The 19827-nt window shown below is 41.0% G+C and overlaps 1 protein-coding gene across 1 annotated transcript; it reads left to right on the top strand.

Moving 5' to 3' along the window:
* The first annotated feature begins 744 nt into the window (after positions 1–744).
* Positions 745–19077, top strand: tmc1 (transmembrane channel-like 1). The gene is made up of 20 exons (XM_034296289.1): positions 745–970; positions 2782–2805; positions 4336–4362; positions 5334–5507; positions 7864–7954; positions 8127–8208; positions 8918–9024; positions 9107–9205; positions 9350–9492; positions 11202–11346; positions 13268–13462; positions 13705–13884; positions 15604–15756; positions 15967–16095; positions 16517–16584; positions 16798–17037; positions 17260–17385; positions 17496–17574; positions 18312–18444; positions 18562–19077. Exons 4-20 carry the CDS (start codon positions 5482–5484, stop codon positions 18750–18752), a joined length of 2187 nt encoding a protein of 728 aa, XP_034152180.1. The 5' UTR covers positions 745–970; positions 2782–2805; positions 4336–4362; positions 5334–5481; the 3' UTR covers positions 18753–19077.
* Positions 19078–19827: the final 750 nt, after the last annotated feature.

The raw sequence follows: 19827 nt of genomic DNA, 5'->3' as shown, positions 1-19827 counted from the left end.
GTGGAAAATGTTAGACCATCACAATTTGTTTTGTGCAGTAGTTCCCCCTGGTGGCCAGTTTGTACACAGCACCTTAGTCATTTGTTTAGCACATGGACTGACTGGATTGGATTAGACACCTTGGAAAAGCATAACATAACATGAGTTAGCTACAGAATATTAAGCATGTATCTTGCCTCTACATGTTCATCCTTCTCGTCTATTCATATGCTTTTCATATACTCTATGTTCGATATGTTGGTGGGAACAGTACTGGTTTCTCTGTATTGGGGACATCATATACAGCTTTTATATAATTGATCTGTCTTGGTCGTACTGTAGTTCCTTTCTCAAAATTCACCCTGAAACAACCATTGGGATCAAGATTATAAATATATTTGAAAGCTATCCCAATGCCACCTTTTATTTTTGAAAAAAGCAACTACAAATCTATTTTATCCATATGATTTAATAAATATGTTTTAAATGTAAGTAAAACATTTAAAATATTGTTTTTGAATTTCAACAGAAATAAAATAGGCATTTATTTAAGCAAAGTGCATTGTGTGTCTACATATTTGGCTTAATCTGTATGCAGTCATAACTCATGTATGAATTATTCACAGGTAGTGAAATTGGGTGGTTCTAAGGTTTCGGGCCTTGTATTGTCCTCTCCTTGGGTCGCTGAGTGGTGGGGAGAAAGTAAACTCCTCATGCGAGCCTTATGATAACCCCCTCCCACACACACACACATACACACACAAACACATACTTCCTGATTCTCTTTCTAATTTGGGTTGGGAAAGATAGTTGGGATAGTTGAGATGTTATTTACTTTATAGGATCCAGCAGAGAGGTACCGGGAGGAACATTTTAGAAATACACAGTAAGCACCTTACTGACAGGCTAAGCACATAAGGGGATATTGGATCACCGAGGAGGAACGAAACGAGGATGCCACAGGAAAATCTAATCACCTCAGAGAATGACAGTAAGATTTCCCCATTTTGTTTCTGTCGGTATACTTTTGAATGCATGTCACCTGGACCAAGGGGTGTTTTTATTGATACAATCTGTTTGCTTAATCAAATTGGCAACAGCCATGCATATTTCTATGGTTTAAAGAAGAAACCTGTGAACAATTTGCTATTGTGTTTGTAGAAGATAAAGTAATAGATCATTTATAATGATAAAAGCCGATGGCCCTCTACTGTTCTCTTATTCTATGAAAAAAAAAATTACTTTCACATTGGTTTTACAGTAAACACCTGGCTGTTTTGTAATCATTTGCACAATCTCATGCAGCCATTAGCAGAAAAAAACAGGACATAATTCAGTCCTCAGAATGTAATCACTTTTCACCTGCACATACAGACAAACACACGTTGGTTCACCTATCAATGTGAGGACTGGCAATTTAGCACCATTAAAATAATTTTTAACAAGTAACTCTAAACCTAACCCTACTAGTAAACCCTAACCCTAACCTCAATAACCTAACCTTTACACCTAAACAAAACCTTTATTTCTAACTTAACAATAAACTTAACCCCAAGTCAAATACAGCCAAACACACACACACACACACACACGTTCACTTAGCTATCTAAATGAGGACCCCAAAGATATCTGTGCTTAACAATACTTTTACTAACGTTAACCCTAACCTCAACCTAACCTTAACCTAAATGACCTAACATTTATGCCTAAACTGAACATAGTGCTAATGCATAAACCAAAATCTAACTGGTAATACCCATACCCTTAACATAATTCTATCCATAACCTAAATTGTGATATTTGCCCTAAACCTAAAACTTCAGGCAATTTTTTCGCCCCATTAGTCAACCTTTTCTGATTGAACCACCATTTGGGGACATTGTTGTACTCGTTATATAATTGAGTCAAAAACACAGACACACACACACTGAACTTAAGGCAGGTGGGGTGATGCCCTCTGACCCCAAGTTGCTCCCCTCTCCTGGACTGCTTTTGATAGAGGCCATGCGTGCTCATTAGGCTTCATTGTGTCCTTTGTGTTTCTGTTGCTGTTGTATGGCCATAATGACCTGTGTATTGCCTGCTACTCCGGTTACACTGCGGAAATGCATCAAACAGACTAAAGCCTGCCCATGAACATCTGTTCGCCCTGTCAGAGGCCGCTTTTATCCATCCCTCAAACCAAGTATAGTCAAACAAAACACAGTAAAATCTATACAACATAACATATTAACATTGTGCTACATGGGTTCAGAGTGCGTCCCCCCCCTAAATTACACCAATTTTACCCCTCCCTTTTGTCATTTTGCAATGTTATACATCAACCGGGGTCTACCATCCACCAGGAGAGCCACAGGTTATCACACTTTAGGAAGAAGCTGCTAAGCCAGACCTTGTTTAACTGAATATTTGAGAACCACTGGATCAATAAGCCACACCAAGTATCTCTGCAGGCCGAGGTTGACCATGTGTTTTATACAGTTGCATAACAGATATTCTACTTTGTGGAGCGGTTAAGGGCCCTCAACATCACAAGACGTTAGGGTACTTGAGATCAGAGAACATCCTCCTATCTTGCGCACACCTCATCATATTTAGTTTTGAACAGAAACTTCTACATTAATATTTTCATTAAAGTCAAGGCTGATTTTCATGCAAAAAAAAGTCTGGACCTCGTGTGCAACTGATAAATATTGAAACAGGGTTTGGGACGAATTCCATTTTTTCCAACTGACAATACGTTTTTCACTTTGAACACATGAAGGATATAACTGTTTTAATCCCTGTTTCTCTTCAACCCAGTCAACGTTGGCTTGGACAGTGCAGGTGAGTGGATCTGTACTGCTTTGCACCTGGGAGACTGACCCTGTGCATTTGCATTAAAACTCTGTGCTGATGAAAGAGGGGCTTTAAAAACGATGTATGCTTAACACGTTATTGTTCCATGGTCAAGACTTGTGTTGATACCGCAACTGTCAATCTCACGTAGCACCTGTCTGCTGTACAGACTCCATTACTATTCTCACTACTCCAGCAAGTACATTAAAATCAGGAGGAGAGTTTAAGGATTGCATTTTGGAACGCTGGCTAGGCTGGAGAAGACCAGAGCCGGGCTTTCTGGGGGTGTTGACATATGGCATTGTGTCCAAGTCAGGAAACACTGGGCTCAGCTCCCTGGTCATCCTGCCTACACCCTCGTCACACGACCCTGTGCACCCTGTGACCCCCCCTCCCACGACCTGTGTCCCCAATTACCACCGGATTAACCAGGCTCCCTGACGACAGCCTGCATCTGAGGAGGGAGGGAGGGAGGGAGACCGAGGAAAGGGAAAAGATGGAGGGATGGAGGGAGGGAAGAGAAAGAGAGAGGGAGGGAGGGGGAGGAGGTGAAATGGCAAGAGAAGGAAAAGAGGTATGGTGTGTTATGTGAATGTGTAGAGAGACAGGATCAGCATGTACGTGAATCACTGGAGATAATAATAATGTTTGCGTGGAATTCAGTGAGTCAGTGTGTCAGAATGATCTTCTCTCTCTGAAGATTTTTGCGCAGTTGTTTATCTGCTCCTCAACTTTTAGAGGTTACTGAGCCTATGTCTGGTCTCCTGTGCAAAATCACAAATATTTTGAAAAATTCTGTGCAACTTCCAGCATGCAGTTACATTGCACGTTTCAGTTAGCAGCCAATATGCTTCTTTGTCTATTTGAGCATAATTTAGACCGATTAGTGCCCCACAAATGAGAAATGCCATATTTGTAAATAGCCCTACAGTAACTCTGATTAGCTATGGTGCACAGGTCTATGCTGGGTTCTGGACTTCACAAATGTATATTGATCTGCCCTTTCTCTGCCTTCAAAAAAAAATTTTTATTATGGTTTGTTGCATTCAAAAGGCTTCTGATACTATGTTGATTCGATCAAAAAGGTTGATATTTTCTGTAGTGCACACTAGTAAGTCAAACACGGTAAACTTAAATTTTGAGGTCTACGCAAGCTGGAATTTCTTCTGCATGGTAGACCTGAAGGAGATGCACAGGTGAGTTTTTAGAGGGAATGTTGATCAGGGCCTTAGATTAATGTGGAGATCTGAGACAAGCTGATAAAATCAGGTAAAAGGATTATGACCGGGCAAGTTTCGGATACAATATGTATGGTGGTTGATTGAGGGGTTTGGTATCTCCTCCTGGCGTCTCTATCCTGCACTCTAATTCATCCCATTAGGTTCATGTGTACACTTTCACCTCCCTTTGATATCTTTATTTAAATTGTTTTCCTGTTTCCAAATGTTTGTTATAATCAAATTGTTTGATTATTAATAGAATGACTGCTATTTCCCTGCTCTTTTGATTTTATTGCAGATGAAGAGGACATGGCTGTTGACTGTGGTAGGCTGGAGAGGGCAAAAACAGAGAAGAAGAAAAAGAAAGAGAGGGGCAGAAAGAAAAAAAATGGAACAAGAAGAGTGTCCAGTGCAGGAACGGAAGAAAAGGAAGTGAAAGACCGACTGGGAAGAAAAGGAGAAGAAAAAAGAAAAAAGAGGCATAGAGAGGGGAAGGGGAAAGAGGGAGAGAAAGAGAGGCAGGAAGAGGGGAAGGGGAAAGAGAGAGAGAAAGAGAGGCAGGAAGAGGGGAAGGGGAAAGAGGGAGAGAAAGAGAGGCAGGAAGAGGGGAAGGGGAAAGAGGGAGAGAAAGAGAGGCAGGAAGAAGGAAAGAATTACAGGGAATCCAAAAATCGAAATAATTTCAGCAATGAAAGGAGAAGAAAACTGGGAGCGAAAGGTAAGGAGGTTGTTGGAGAGGAGGATGAGGAAACCCTGGGAAATGACGGGCACTTGAGAAAAGATGAGAAAAATGAGGACACAGGACAAGAGAGAGTTGAGAAAAGAAAGAAAAATGAAGTAGCTGCCACTAGGTGAGGTCCCATGCATGCAACCCCCTCACTCTCAGTGTGTTGGTTTAACACGGTTCTGGGTGACATTTTGCATAACGTGAGCAGTGATTTTAACCAAGTCCAGCAAGTGTATCATCACAAGCGCTGTGCAGTTTATTCAGATCTGCATGGTAAATTAGCCCAGCAGCTGAAACTGTTTGGACTCCCCAAAGTATCTGTAAAACCTATCAATCTGGTTTTAGTTGTCTTTATTAAGTGTGTAGCTATTTTAAATGCACTTTGAATAAAGTTGTATATCGTATTATATTATCACCTCTAAATGATGCTCATAGTTGAACGTTTTCAAATTACATTTTGAATTTCAAAACCATTAACATACTCCAAGATAAACACTTTTTTTCAATACATTTCCATTTTCATGAGGAAAATGTTGCCGTCTACCTTCACCAAGTCCTTGTTGTTTCAGCTCAGAGCAGGAATCACCAGATGAACAGGAGGAGAACGTGGGGGAGGAGAAACTAGAAGTCTTGACTCCTGAGGAGTTGGAGAAGCTGAAGGAGGCTGTGGATGATAGGAAGAAACTTATCTCTACCCTAAGAGGAAAGCCTCTACCCATGACGAGAAAACTGCAAACTCTACGGTGCTGAGATACCCCCAGTACTTTTCGGCTCTTCAGCCCTTGGAAAAGTGTGCTACCTTCATTAGCCTTTGAATGCTTCAGCAGCAGCATGGATATATAGCTCATTAGTGGATACCTCACATTAACCTGGATTACACTTGGTGATATTTTGTTAAAGATGCAGTCTAGGGACATTTTCAAGTGGCTGAATGGGCAATATAGTGTATGTAAATAATATATATATATATATATATATATATATATACATATGTAGAATCACTATCATACCTCAGCCATGAAATTCCAAGGTTGAAGGCTACGGTGTGCGGTAGCCTTCAAGAACCCGTGGCATGTCGTGACCTCTCGTTGCTGGGAATTAGACAGAAATTAACAAAAATATGTTCCTTGTGGAAATTAAGATTTTGGATGTTGTCAACAGTCTAAACCATGTACTACAACATGGTAATGTACAAAAATGTATGATTACTGAAAGGAAATAAGTAATTTCCAAAACTTTCGGACATTCTTAGGCCGTGTGAAATTACGAGATAACATTCTAAAATAATTTGCTTTGCTTGTTTGGACTCAAAATAATTTGCTTTTGAGTTAATAATATAGTAGTAATTTATATTTACAGTCCAGTTATGAAAACAAGTGGGTCGGAACCCCCCCACCACACCCACGAGCTCCTGGTGGAATTTCACAGTCACAGCTGTCAGTCAAGCAGAGATGGCAGCATAACAGACAGAGAAGTAGCCCATTGTCTGAACAATCTAGTTGTCATTATCATGGGCAATGTTGCCAGCAGCTGTTTTAAGGGAATTAAATAATGACTGTATATTATTACAATATTCCTGCACACTTTAATAATTTGCTCTAGTAAGGATTACTTCTGTTGTGAAAAAATCAAGCTGCATGTTTGTTTCTCTCATCGATGTTTCAATCTATCACGGAATGGAATTTTTGCATGAGGTTTTCTCTCTTCTTCTTGACTCCAGTCAACTTGGGTTTTGATATGATAATATATACCAATGATTCAAAAACATCTGTATTCTCCAGAAATACTGTCTATAAAAGAAAAACATGAAATACACCGATCAGTCATAACATTATGGCCACCTGCCTGATATTGTGTAGCTCCCCCCTTTGCCGCCAAAACAGCCCTGATTCATCCAGGCATGGACTCCACTAGACCTCTGAAGGTGTGCTGTAGTATCTGGCACCAAGTCGTCAGCAGCAGATCCTTTACGTCCTGAAGTTGTGAGGTTGGGCCTCAATGGATCGGACTTGTTTGTCCAGCACATCCCACAGATGCTCGATTCGATTGAGATCTGGAATATTTGGAGGCCAAGTCAACACCTTGAACTGGTTGCTGTGTTCCTCAAACCATTCCTGAACCATTTTTGCTTTGTGGCAGGGCGCATTATCCTGCTGAAAGAGGGCAATGCAATCAGGGAATACCGTTGCCATGAAAGGGTGCACATGGTCTGCAACAATACTCAGCTAGGTGGTACGTGTCAAAGTAACATCCACATGAATGGTAGGACCCAAGGTTTCCCAGCAGAACATTGCCCAAAGCATCACACTGCTACCGTCGGCTTGCCTCCTTCCCATAATGCATCCTGGTGCCATGTGATGTAAAAGAAAACATGATTCATCAGACCAGGCCACCTTCTTCCATTGCTCCGTGGTCCAGTTCTGATGCTCACGTGCCCATTGTACGGGCTGGGTCGACAGAGAAATGTTCTGACCCAGTCGTCTAGCCATCACAATTTGGCACTTGTCAAAGTCACTCAGATCCTTAGGCTTGCCCATTTTCCTGATTCTAACACATCAGCTTTGAGACTGAATGTTCACTTGCTGCCTAATATATCATACCCATTGACAGGTGCCATAATAACGAGATTATCAATGTTATTCACTTCACCTGTCAGTGGTCATAATGTTATGGCTGATCGGTGTATGTATGACAAAGTACACAATTTCTGTGGACCCGTTTTGGGCTCAACAGCCCACTTCTAAAAGCAGTGGCCAAAAATCCATGCCAAGCCATAGAATGTCCTAGCCTCACATGAACCATCCTGACCCCGCAAACTTACATTCGGTTTTAGACATGAATAGTTGTACACATTTGGCTAACTTAAACTGTTGAAATCCTTCCAAGGCACGACTCAAACAAGCTTTATGGCATGTCCTCCCTCGATTCAAATGTTTGAAAAGTTTGTTAATGGACCTGTTTGAATGTAGTGGGACCAAGGATCTTGTTTAGGATGCTGGACCAATGGTTTAAAAATATTTATATTTAAGTTGTCATCTGTTTGACAACTATAGTCTAGATGACCGCTAACAGACAATAATCATACCTCATATTCCACAGGGAGTCCCAGGAATTTGTGGAGAAATATGAGGGAGCTATTGGGAAAGGAAAGGGTCGAAAGCTGTATGCCTATAAAGTCATGATGTTAAAGGTGAGGGTGGAGTCATCCGTTAAGTTACAAGGACGATTTGTTGACACGTCCTTGTCACTTAACGGATGTGGTTTTCTATAGGTTTCATGAAAACTGTTAAATAAGATCCTTTACGATACAATTATAGTTATATGTGTGATCGATTTCATGACATCCCTGGTTTTGCTTTTAGAAATGGATGAAGTTTCAGCGGGACTTTGAAAACTTCAAAACTGCTTGCATTCCATGGGAGATGAAAATCAAAGAGATTGAGAGTAAGTATGCCTCCCACTTCTAAGGAATCTCTGCGAGGTTTTGTTTGTGCTCTCAGAATGTCACTTCGTTTCAACCTCCTGGAATCAGAAGTTAGTTTCACTCTCTAATTCGGGTTACGGCCTTTAGGTTGTACTCTCCTGATTTAGGTTGTACTCTCCTTATTTAGGTTGTACTCTCCTAATTTAGGTTGTACTCTTCTTATTTAGGTTGTACTCTCCTGATTTAGGTTGTACTCTCCTTATTAAGGTTGTACTCTCCTGATTTAGGTTGTATTCTCCTTATTAAGGTTGTACTCTCCTGATTTAGGTTGTATTCTCCTGATTTAGGTTGTGCTGTCATTATTTAGGTTGTACTCTCCTTATTTAGGTTGTACTCTCCTGATTTAGGGTGTACTCTCCTGATTTAGCTTGTACTGTCATGCTTTAGGTTGTACTGTCAAGATTTAGGTTGTACTCTCGTGATTTAGTTTGTACTCTCGTGATTTAGGTTGTACTGTCATGATTTAGGTTGTACTCTCCTGATTTAGGTTGTAATCTCCTTATTTAGGTTACACTCTCCTGATTTAGGTTGTACTCTCCTGATTTAGGTTGTACTCTCCTGATTTAGTCCCTTGCAGTCCTTCTGAAGCCCATATGAGCCGTTGCTTTACGTTGTTCTCTGCAGCATGTTAAACAATGTTAATATGACTGCTTTGTTTGCACCCTGCAGGCCATTTTGGCTCATCGGTTGCCTCCTACTTCCTGTTCCTAAGGTGGATGTATGGGATCAACATGATCCTGTTTGGCCTGACGTTTGGTCTGGTCATGGTGCCAGAGGTATGAAGCCCCTTCCTCAGTCAGTTCCAGATGTTAGATTTGATTTATTAGTAACCTTTATTGTTACTTTGCGTCTCTCTAGGCTCTGATGGGCATGCCGTATGGCAGCATGCCCAGAAAGACTGTGCCCAGAGCAGAGGAAGCCAATGCCATGGACTTTGCTGTCTTATGGGACTTTGGGGTAATTCACAAGTTTTCACTTGTTTAACGTGACCACTGTGTGACATTGCCGCTAACAGTGTGCGTACTGTTTCGTTTAAGTCATATAGAGATATACTACAAAATGTGAACTACTATTGAAATCTGAATCTTTTGTGTGTCCTAGGGTTATGCCCAGTACTCTGTCCTTTTCTATGGCTACTACAATAGCCAGCGCACCATCGGCTGGCTCAAGTTCCGAATGCCCCTGTCTTACTTTTTAGTTGGGGTGGGAACGGTGGCCTACAGCTACATGGTGGTGATTAGGACGTGAGTACTTGTGTGATTACTAATGAAATGAGGGGTCTCCAGTGCCCCCAGTGTCTTCAGATCGACCAGGGATTCAGTCCCCTGTCGCCTTTCAAATCAATGTGAAAAAAACAAATAAAATAATAAAATAAAAATACGAATTTCATATTGGACCAGTCCAGGTCCTTCTGTCTCAGCCCACTGTACTCAGTTTGGAGCCTGAAGAATATTTCCTTTTATATAATTAAATCTACGATCCAAGACAGCAGCTTGGACATGCTGCTTATCTTAAAAGTACCTTGTGTAACAAGTGGAAGTATTCTCTTATAGTGAAGTTCTTCAATAATGTTATAGCTAATTAACAGATAGCACAACTACTACCATATTTAATGTGTGTATGTTTATTATATATATATATACAGCTCTGGAAAAAAATAAGAGACCACTGCACCTTTTTCTTTCCTTTCCCAAAAAGTCGAAATGAAGAGACCTCTGCAAAATTGAACGCTTCTGTTCCTCACTCAAAACCTTCCTTTTCGAAAGAAAAAGGTGCAGTGGTCTCTTCATTTTTTTCCAAGCTGTATATTATATTCTATAGGCCTATAATATAAATGATCATATCAAAACGGATACATACTGTAAAAGTTAGACTAGTACCTTGAGGCATGATCAAAAATACCCAATCAAAATATAAGTAGACAAATGCAACTAAAATGAACTAAGCATTTTAATAATTGACTACAATGTAGCTACCTACTTTGTTCTGTTCTGATAGCATGTGCACTTTTTCCATAATGATTTAGTTGTGGCTACTACATCACCGCACTCCCTCTCCTGCATGTTCTTGGTTCTCCTCATTTCTGTAAGTAACATTTTATTTTGCACCAATGGGTTGTATCAGTTTCTTTATTAAATAATTGAGTAAACTACATGAAAGCTTAAGCAACAAGGTTTATATTTGTATCTATGTAGGATATGTTCGATTGAGATTCGCTTTTGTTGACACCTTCGTGAACCTCTGCTTGTCCTTGAAGGAGATGGGAAGGGGGCGGGTTAAACGTGTTTGACTCCGCCCACATTGAGTCCGGCCCCGAACTGCACACTGCAGTCAGGGGCTTCTCTGCGCGCTCGCTCTTTCTCTCTCTTTTGGGGAGGGGGGTGACATGGATAGACTTCACATTGGTTGTTTTACCGCAGTCTGTGATTGGCTTATGCATTGTAGACTTCTAAACAACAGAATAAGTTCAAGTATAATTTGTTAGGGCTGCAGCTGAAAGGTTTTGTGACGACTGCGGTGCTTCTGGTTCACGAAAGTACACAAACGAGATGTTGTTATTTGCAGCGGAAAGTCGCTGTTCCCCGTGGAAAATATATGAAGCCTCTAACTTCTACGGTTCCGGAGCAATGAATGAAAATGTGACCTGGACACGCCGGCGCGTCAACTAGAGGTTTTGTGATCATGATTGTGGGGCTTCTGGTTGATGAAAGTACCCAACCGAGACGTTGCAGCAGAATTTGAAGCAGAATATCCATATTAACGTGGAATAAGAATGAGGCATCTAACTTCTACGGTTACGGAGCAGTGAATCAAAATAAAACAATTGACAAACACGTGCGTCAATAGCGCTCAGCACACTTCTGTTGGAAAACTAAAACTAGCAATCAAATGTGATGATTTGTGATTTTATTGTTTGAAGCTCATATTTCTTATTATATGGAATGTGTTTCAGCATGGCCCGGAATGCTAATGAGGATGGGGGCGGAGACAACAACTGCTTCAATTTCAGCTGGAAGATGTTCACCAGCTGGGATTACCTCATCGGGAACCCAGAGACAGCTGACAACAAGTTCGCCTCCATCACCACCAGCTTTAAGGTAATGGTGTTAATTTGGGTGTGGGTCTGTGTGTGTGGGTCATCGCGTCCATCGATGGTACCTCCCACAGTACATCTGTCAAACTCCTCAAGTCGGTCTCACCACTGAGCTACCGTGGAAAGGCTGACTGGCTGGTGTCACTGCGAAGTCAAAATCACAGAGAGTTTAACACATGCAAAACCGTGGAGGTGGTGGTGGACTTCAGGAAACTCCCCTTGAACCTCTCCCCTTTATTAAGATTAAGGGCTCATCTGTCAGTTTGGCAAAATCATTCCAGGACCATCACTTTCCACAATCTCAGATGGAAAGACTAAATCACAGCCATCACCAATAAGGCCCGCCAAGCAGATAATGATGTGGTCTCCCACTATATCCTTATCCAGACATACGCTGGGATTTAACGTTGAGTCCATCCTCCTGGTACATCGTGTGGTTCAGGTCGTCACCTGCTCACTGCATAGGTGAACTATAACACACGTTACATCTGCTGAAGGGTCGCTGGCTGTCTGCTTCATAAGGTCCTACATGACTCCAGGATTAACCCTTCCCACCCTGGTTACCCACTTCCAAACCAACTCCCCGACGGGAGGCGGGCAGGCAGTACTGGTCAATCGTAGCCAAGGAATTTTAAATGTGGTATATTCTGTTCATATGTTTTCTGCTAATAGCCACCTCTTTCACTTTTTAAGTGTGTTTAATAAATATACAACGCCGTTTCCAAAAAAGTTGGCATGCTGTAGAAAATGCACAAAAAAATTTAAATGCAAAAAAAAAAAAGATAAATAATAATTTAAACCGTATATGCAATAGAAAATTGTACGAAGACAACATATCTTTTCATATATTTTCAGTTTCACATATTTTGAAACTGAAACATTTCTTTGTACCTTAAAAAATATATTCCTACTTTCAATTTAATGCCAGCAACATATTTCAAAAATGCTGGGACAGGGGCAACAAAAGTTGTTTGAAAAGATGTTTAATACAAAAAAATTACCTGGTGGAACATTTCACAACAAATTAGGTCAATCGGCAACAGGTCAGTAACATGATTGGGTATAAAAAGAGCATCCTAGAGAGGATGAGTCTTTCAGAAATAAAGATGGGGAGGGGTTCATCACTCTGTGAAAGACTGCGTGGGCAAATAATTTAAGAATGTTTCTCAATGTAAAATTGCAAAGAGTTTGGGGATCTCATCATCTACAGAATATAATATCATTAAAAGATTCTGAGAAACCAGAGAAATCTCTGTACACAAGGGACAAGGCCGAAAACCACTATTGGACAGCCATGATCTTCTTTTTAATTGTAATGTGGTCTGAGAAATAAAAATGTGAAAAAAAAATTGGGAATCATGGACGCCACATCCATTGGGCTAAAAAGGAAAGGGACCCTCCAGCTTGTTATCAGTGCACAGTTCAAAAGCCAGCATGCGTGATGGTATGGGGGTGCATTTGTGCACATGACATGGATGACTTGCACATTAATACAGAATTTGGAGCAACATATGTTGCCATCCAGATAACTTGTTTATCAGGGAAGGCCTTGCTTATTTCAGCAAGATAATGCCAAACCACATTCTGCACTTATTACAAGAGCATGGCTTGGTAGTAATGCATGGCTTGCCTGCAGTCCAGACCTGTCACCCACTGAAAACTTTTGGCGCATTATGAAATGAAAAATACAACAAGGGATACCCTGAACTGTTGAGCAGCTGAAATATTATATCAATCAAGAATGGAAAAACATTTCACATTCAAAACTACAGCAATTGGTCTCCTCAGATCCCAAACGTGAGTGTTGTTTGGAAACGAGGTTGTACTTGCCGATTAAATGTGACTGTGTGTGTGTCATTCAGTCTACTGGGTGTTTGTGCATGTGTTTTTATGGGTTCTCTACTGTTATAATGCAATCTTCCCAGGAGGCCATCCTGGAGGAACAGGAGAGCAGAAAGGATGACAACATCCACTTGACCCGTTTCCTGCGAGTTCTGGCAAACTTCCTGGTGTTGTGCTGTCTAGCAGGAAGTGGATATCTCATCTACTTTGTAGTGCGTCGCTCCCAGAAGTTTGCTTTAGAGGGACTGGAGAGCCATACGTGGTGGGAGAGGAACGAGGTACAAGTGTGTGTTTGTCTTGCAGTACAAATGTGTGTTTGTATCTGTCAGCGTGATTGACGGACACAGCCAGACAAATAGCAAAAGGAACTGCTTGGGTTGTGCCTAACAGCATCACTTGATCCCTGGGTAATGTGTATGTCCCGTTCCATTTCAGTTATCACTATGACTCTCTGTTTGAATGCACTGTATATCCGCTTGTTTACGAGAAGGGTGAAATAACAGCACGGACTGCCTCCCAGGTGAACATGGTCATGTCCCTCCTCGGGATGTTTTGTCCCATGCTGTTCGACGTGATCAGTACTCTGGAGAACTATCATCCCCGCATTGCTCTGCAGTGGCAGCTGGGACGCATCTTTGCCCTGTTCCTGGGGAACCTCTACACCTTCATCATTGCGCTCATGGATGAGATTAACCTCAAAGTGAGTCCCATAGTACGGTGTTAGTAACAGTATGTGGCTCTGTTCTGTCAACAACTCTCTTTGTAGAGGTTTTATTCACCAGAGAATTCTGTCCAAATGGAAATATATGGATATTTTCAGATTATTAACATTTCATGAACTTCCACCTGGGAACTCAGAACTTTGGAATCTTAAGCACTGTAAGCACCTGCTCTAGCCTGAGCTACATGGCATCCCACATTGGATATATCAGAATGGATAAGGCATTCAGAGATACAGGTTTGATCGTAAATTTGCATACCCTGGCAGAAATTGTGACATTTTGGCATTGATTTTGAAAACATGAATGATCACGCAAAAAAACTGTGTTTTATTTATGGATAGTGATCATATGAAGCTATTTATTATCACATAGTTGTTTGGCTCCTTTTTAAATCATAATGATAACAGAAATCACCCAAATGGCCCTGATCAAAACTTTACATACCCTTGAATGTTTGGCCTTGTTACAGACACACAAGGTGACACACAGGTGAAAATGGCAATTAATGGTGAATTTCCCACACCTGTGGCTTTTTAACTTGCAATTAGTGTCTGTATAATAGTCAATTAGTTTGTTAGCTCTCACATGGATGCACTGAGCAGTCTAGATACTGAGCCATGGGGAGCAGAAATGAACTGTAAAAAGACCTGCGTAAAAGATAATGGAACTTTATAAAGATGGAAAAGGATATAAAAAGATATTCCACAAAAAGCCCAGTTACAATATGCCCCGACAACACCTTGACTTGCCTCACAGCTTCTGGCACACTGTAATTTGGAGTAACGAGACCAAAATAGAGCCTTTTGGTTGCAACCATAAGCGCTAGGTTTGGAGAGGGTCAACAAGGCTTATAGTGAACAGAATACCATCCCCACTGTGAAGCATGGTGGTGGCTCACTGATGTTTTGGGGGTGTTTTGAGCTCTAAAGGCATGGGGCATCTTGTAAAAATGTATGACAAGGTGAATGCAGCATGTTATCAAATCATTCTGGAAGACAATTTGCATTCTTCTGCATGAAATCTGTGCATGGGATGCTCATGGACTTTCCAGCATGACAATGACCCGAAGCAAAAGGCCAAGTTGATTACAGCAGTGGTTACAGCAGAAAAAGCTGAAGGTTCTGGAGTGGCCATCACAGTCTCCTGCCCTTAATATAATCGAGCCACTCTGGGGAGATCTCAAACGTGTGATTCATGCAAGACGACCAAAGACTTTGCATGACCTGGAGGCATTTTGCCAGGACGAATGGGCAGCTATATCACCTGTAAGAATTTGGGGCCTCATAGACAACGATTACAACAGACTGCATGCTGCCATTGATGCTAAATGGGGCAATACACAATATTAAGAACTAAGGATAAGCAGACTATTGAACAGGGGTCAGTTAATTATTTTCTTTGTTGCCATGTTTTGTTTTATTTATTCACATCCAACCTTCAGTTGGATGTGAATCCCATAAGAAATGAAAGACATGTTTTGCCTGCTCACTCATGTTTTCTTTACAAATGGTACCTATATTATCAGTTCTCCAAGTGTATGCAATTTTTTTTTTTTTATCATGAGTTCAAAACTTCCATTTTGCACAAGTATCAACCCAATACAGCTATAGATTGGAAGCAATTTTCAACAAGGTGAAACAGGTGGATATCCATCATTCCAATGAGCACTAACTGGTAAGTTTGTTTTTTTGTTTAAGCGAGAAGAGGAGGAGATGGTGAAGCTTAATATGACCATCTGGGAGGCTGGTCTGTATAATGAGACCGTGGGAGTGAACAGCACAACCCCTCCCATCGCCATCCACCCTGCCGACATCCCTCGAGGACCTTGCTGGGAAACCATGGTGGGACAGGTACCATTCAATGCAGTTCTGGCGTACTGTCTGAATCCCTGTCTGGTAATGACAAGTACTGTGGCTTGGGGTCAATTGGGAAATTTGCGTGATTCCTGTGTCTTGAGCGGTTGTGCCTTGATTGTCTGTAGTGGTGTGTTTCTAGTAAAGTTATTACATATTTTTTTTTACAGCTTAAGTGTTTATAATTGGTTTTGTGGGGATATGTAGGAATTTGTCAGACTCATTGTGTCGGATACCATGACAACGTATATCATGCTCCTGATTGGTGACTTTCTGCGTGCTGTGCTGGTGCGCTTCCTCAACTACTGCTGGTGTTGGGACCTGGAAGCTGGATTTGTGAGTCTCTGCATTTTACAAATTATCTTATTCAGGCCTTCAAGGTAACATGTTCATTGAAAGGGGTAAACACAAGCCTTTCATGACACATGTATACCTTTATCACAATCTTAAATGTTTGCCCTTTTTTAGTTGATGCTCTGAACCAAAAAGCCTCACAAAAGTGGCTAATAAACCCCCTTTTGGGTTTTTTGCCTGTTTGTGAGCTGTTTCTGTGTCTTGGGTGGCACCAGCTCTAACCCTTCCTCTAACTCTAGTTTATGACCTTACTGAATGAGAAGAGGGAACATAAGCAACCTGAAAATGAGCAGAATCTGTAACTAAACTCTTTCACCAATGACAGTTGCTAGAGGGATATTAAAATGTAGTAATTTGATTCGACGTATCAGATATTCACCGGTCTTCCTTGCCTTTGTGCCAGCCCTCCTACTCAGAATTCGATGTCAGTGGGAATGTCCTTGGCCTGATCTTCAACCAAGGCATGATATGGTAGGCGGTTGCTTATTGCAGGTTCCTGTGTCCTTAGCTCTGATGGTGGTTCATATTGCTTACAATGCCAGGATTTTGGGTTCAATTAGCTGGTTTTCAAGTACAAATATGTTAGTGTGACAACGCAACCCCTTATTACACGTGGTCGGGTCAAAATGCGTCTTTGGTTTTCTTGTTTAACTGCAATTATTCCCGTCTTTCTCTTTCCGTTAGGATGGGTGCATTCTATGCACCCTGCCTCCCTGCTCTAAACGTGCTGAGACTTCATGTGTCCATGTACCTGCAGTGCTGGGCTGTGATGTGCTGCAACGTCCCCCAGGAGAGGGTGTTCAAGGCTTCGGGCTCCAACAACTTTTACATGGCCATGCTCCTGGTCATCCTCTTCCTCTCCACGCTGCCCGCCATCTACACCATTGTCAGCATCCCCCCCTCCTTCGACTGTGGCCCCTTCAGGTGATCACTTGTTTCATGATCAACACTATGTTCCCATTGAAATGAACCCCAGTTTTAGAAAGGTAATTTGTCTAATGAGGTTTTGCACTGACCTTGGTTTTGATTCCAAGACTAGGTTAATTTAGTACGGCCTTAATGTTCAGAGTCACTCATTCCTATCCTGACATCCTGTGCCTGTTTTAGTGTGACGACACTTTCTCATCTCCGATTGCTCCAATGTAGTGGAAAAAGCCGTATGTTTGACGTGATCCAGGAGACTCTGGAATCTGATTTTCCCGCCTGGTTTGGGAAGGTATTCAGCTATGCCTCCAACCCTGGCCTGGTGCTGCCTTTCCTGCTACTCATGGTGTGAGTACTCTGGGTTGTTCTTCCACTGGGAAGTTCCCAGGCCATGCTTTAGAATGTACAAGATAGCGACGTGAAAAAATATGATTGGTATTTGTTTCCCCCACCCACAGTTTGGCCATTTATTACTTGCAGTCTACATCAAAAAGCTACAAGCAAGCCAACCTGGAGTTAAAAAAAAAACTTCAAACCGTAAGTCATGACAACCACGTTTCAGCCATCATATTATGTGCGATACCTGCACTGACATGAACCTTCCACCAGAGAGCAGCAACTACTAATATTACTCGTCGATACAACCAGGGTGGCTGAGCCTACCTGCATATAATTAAAGTAACATACTGTTTAAGTATAAATCCCTCATGTTAGCAGGTGAGTTGTCTGAGAACACATGGTGGCTCTAGGGTTTCAGATGTGTTGTCCTAGGCTGCCACAGCACTGTCATATGGACCGTCCATGTCTCCTAGATTTATAAAAGCGTATAGTGATGACCAGTATGTGACTGACTAAGTGCATGACAATATTTGTAAGCTAAAATACTACAACTATCTACAGTAGGACGTAAGGAAAAGGAACACAGGCAACCAATCCACGCAGGTTTGACGTGCATTTCTTGCGTTCAACTAGCTCAAATTTAATGTAAGGTCAACGAAGATGTCATCGTGCCACTGGATTTAGGTTGAAATATGAAAATCCCTTACGTTCATTACTTTTTGCAAATTCAGTCAGCTTTACATATTGATTTGAGTTTGTGTTGAAATGACACGGACACAGTGTCTGTTCTCTTTGTTTGTACAGAGTGGGACATATAGTCACTGTACATAAACCGTATTTTTCAGAGTTTCAAAATAGCCGCTGCTGCCTAAAATAAACAATGTAACATTGGTCAAAGGTTTAGTTACTTTCCTTTAGCTATTTCTTCCCTACAGCAAAATGAAGAAAACAAGAAGAAAAATAAATTGGCTGCACTGAAAGCCGCCTTGGATTTAGAGGAGGCTCGAAATGCTGGGTCAGAATCGCCACACCAACACAGAAACAACTCTTCTCAACAATCTCATAGGGGTGAGGACATTTTGTGTCTTTTTTTTCTTTATTTTTCATAATTTCTGGAATTTGTCTGGTACTAAATAATTACATTAGAAACGCCATATTTCCTCTTCTGCCTTTACCTTTTCTAAGGAGATAGAGGTGAGATGAGGGGAGGGGAACACAGGGCTAACCAAGGAAAAGGCAGCCCCCGGGATCCCCCTCCTACCGACAGATCCCCGGCTATGAGGGGCCACAGAATTGCGGTGCCCCTACCAGGTAACCAATGGGAAGCAGCACCCAGAGTCCAGAGGACCCCAAACTCACAGAGACAGCGACTATGACTGCAGCACACATCTGTAAACGACGATTGTCTAATGGACCTTATGGATACTGTGTGAATTGTTATTTAAAAAATATTTTGTGATTAACTATTTTGTAATTTATCCTTTTTTTCCCTCATTTGTACAAGCTATTCTGCACAATATAAAATGTACATGTTATAGGGCAATGTTACAATTACATAATAATGTGATTAGTTAGATTAAAAGGTATACATGTTTGCAAGAATTATGTTTATTGGTTTACTGTTTACATCGACACATCTGAAATCATACCACTCAATATTAGGACTTGATTGACCATCAAAATAAATGTTTTTGCAAAGCCTTTTTTATTCAGAAATACTGTGGCCTCTAGAATAACTTTCATTAATTTTAATTGTGTGTTCTCTGACCTTTTCCCATGTTGAGGGATTAAAAAAGGGAGTTTGTCACTTTATATTTATACTCCATTGAAACACGAAGTCATGGACTTGATTAAGAATATTTTTTTCCTTTAAGAAATTTCAGATACATTGATTCATCTCATATTTTGAGTGTAAGATCATGAAATAAGTGGTCCAGTAATTATTGGGACTGTATAAACTTTGTATTTAAAAAACTTCTCTAAACAAGAATATTGTATATCTCTATTGTGGCAGATAAGACAGCATACTTATATTTTTCCGCAGTTGGGCAAATCAAATACATTGCTTGAATGCTGATTAAGAGTTACATGTTTACATAATTAAAAAAATTACAATAATCATTTCTGGCCAGGTGTTAAATTTGGCAATTTTTTGTTAAATGATACATGACACAATATAGATAATGTATTCCATGGTTACATGCTGTATCTACGTACTCCAACATTGCGTCATGTCTAAGCATGTTGGCCACACCCCCCTGTGCCTTACCCCTTTGTTAAATAATCAATATTTGTGCTCACCACCACATGAAGACTCAAAAATGCACACTGAAGGTGCGGTCTGTACCTTTTAAAGATACAATCTATTAACATGGCAAATGCTCATTATCAATTCATGGACATCATTAAGTATTCATTTGAGTTATTTGAGATCTAAAACCGATCTAACTA

This window comes from Esox lucius, chromosome 13, assembly GCF_011004845.1.
Source record: "Esox lucius isolate fEsoLuc1 chromosome 13, fEsoLuc1.pri, whole genome shotgun sequence".
NCBI classification, from domain to species: Eukaryota; Metazoa; Chordata; class Actinopteri; order Esociformes; family Esocidae; genus Esox; species Esox lucius.
Note: the sequence above shows the minus strand (reverse complement) of the source record. Positions and strands in the feature narration are given on the sequence as shown.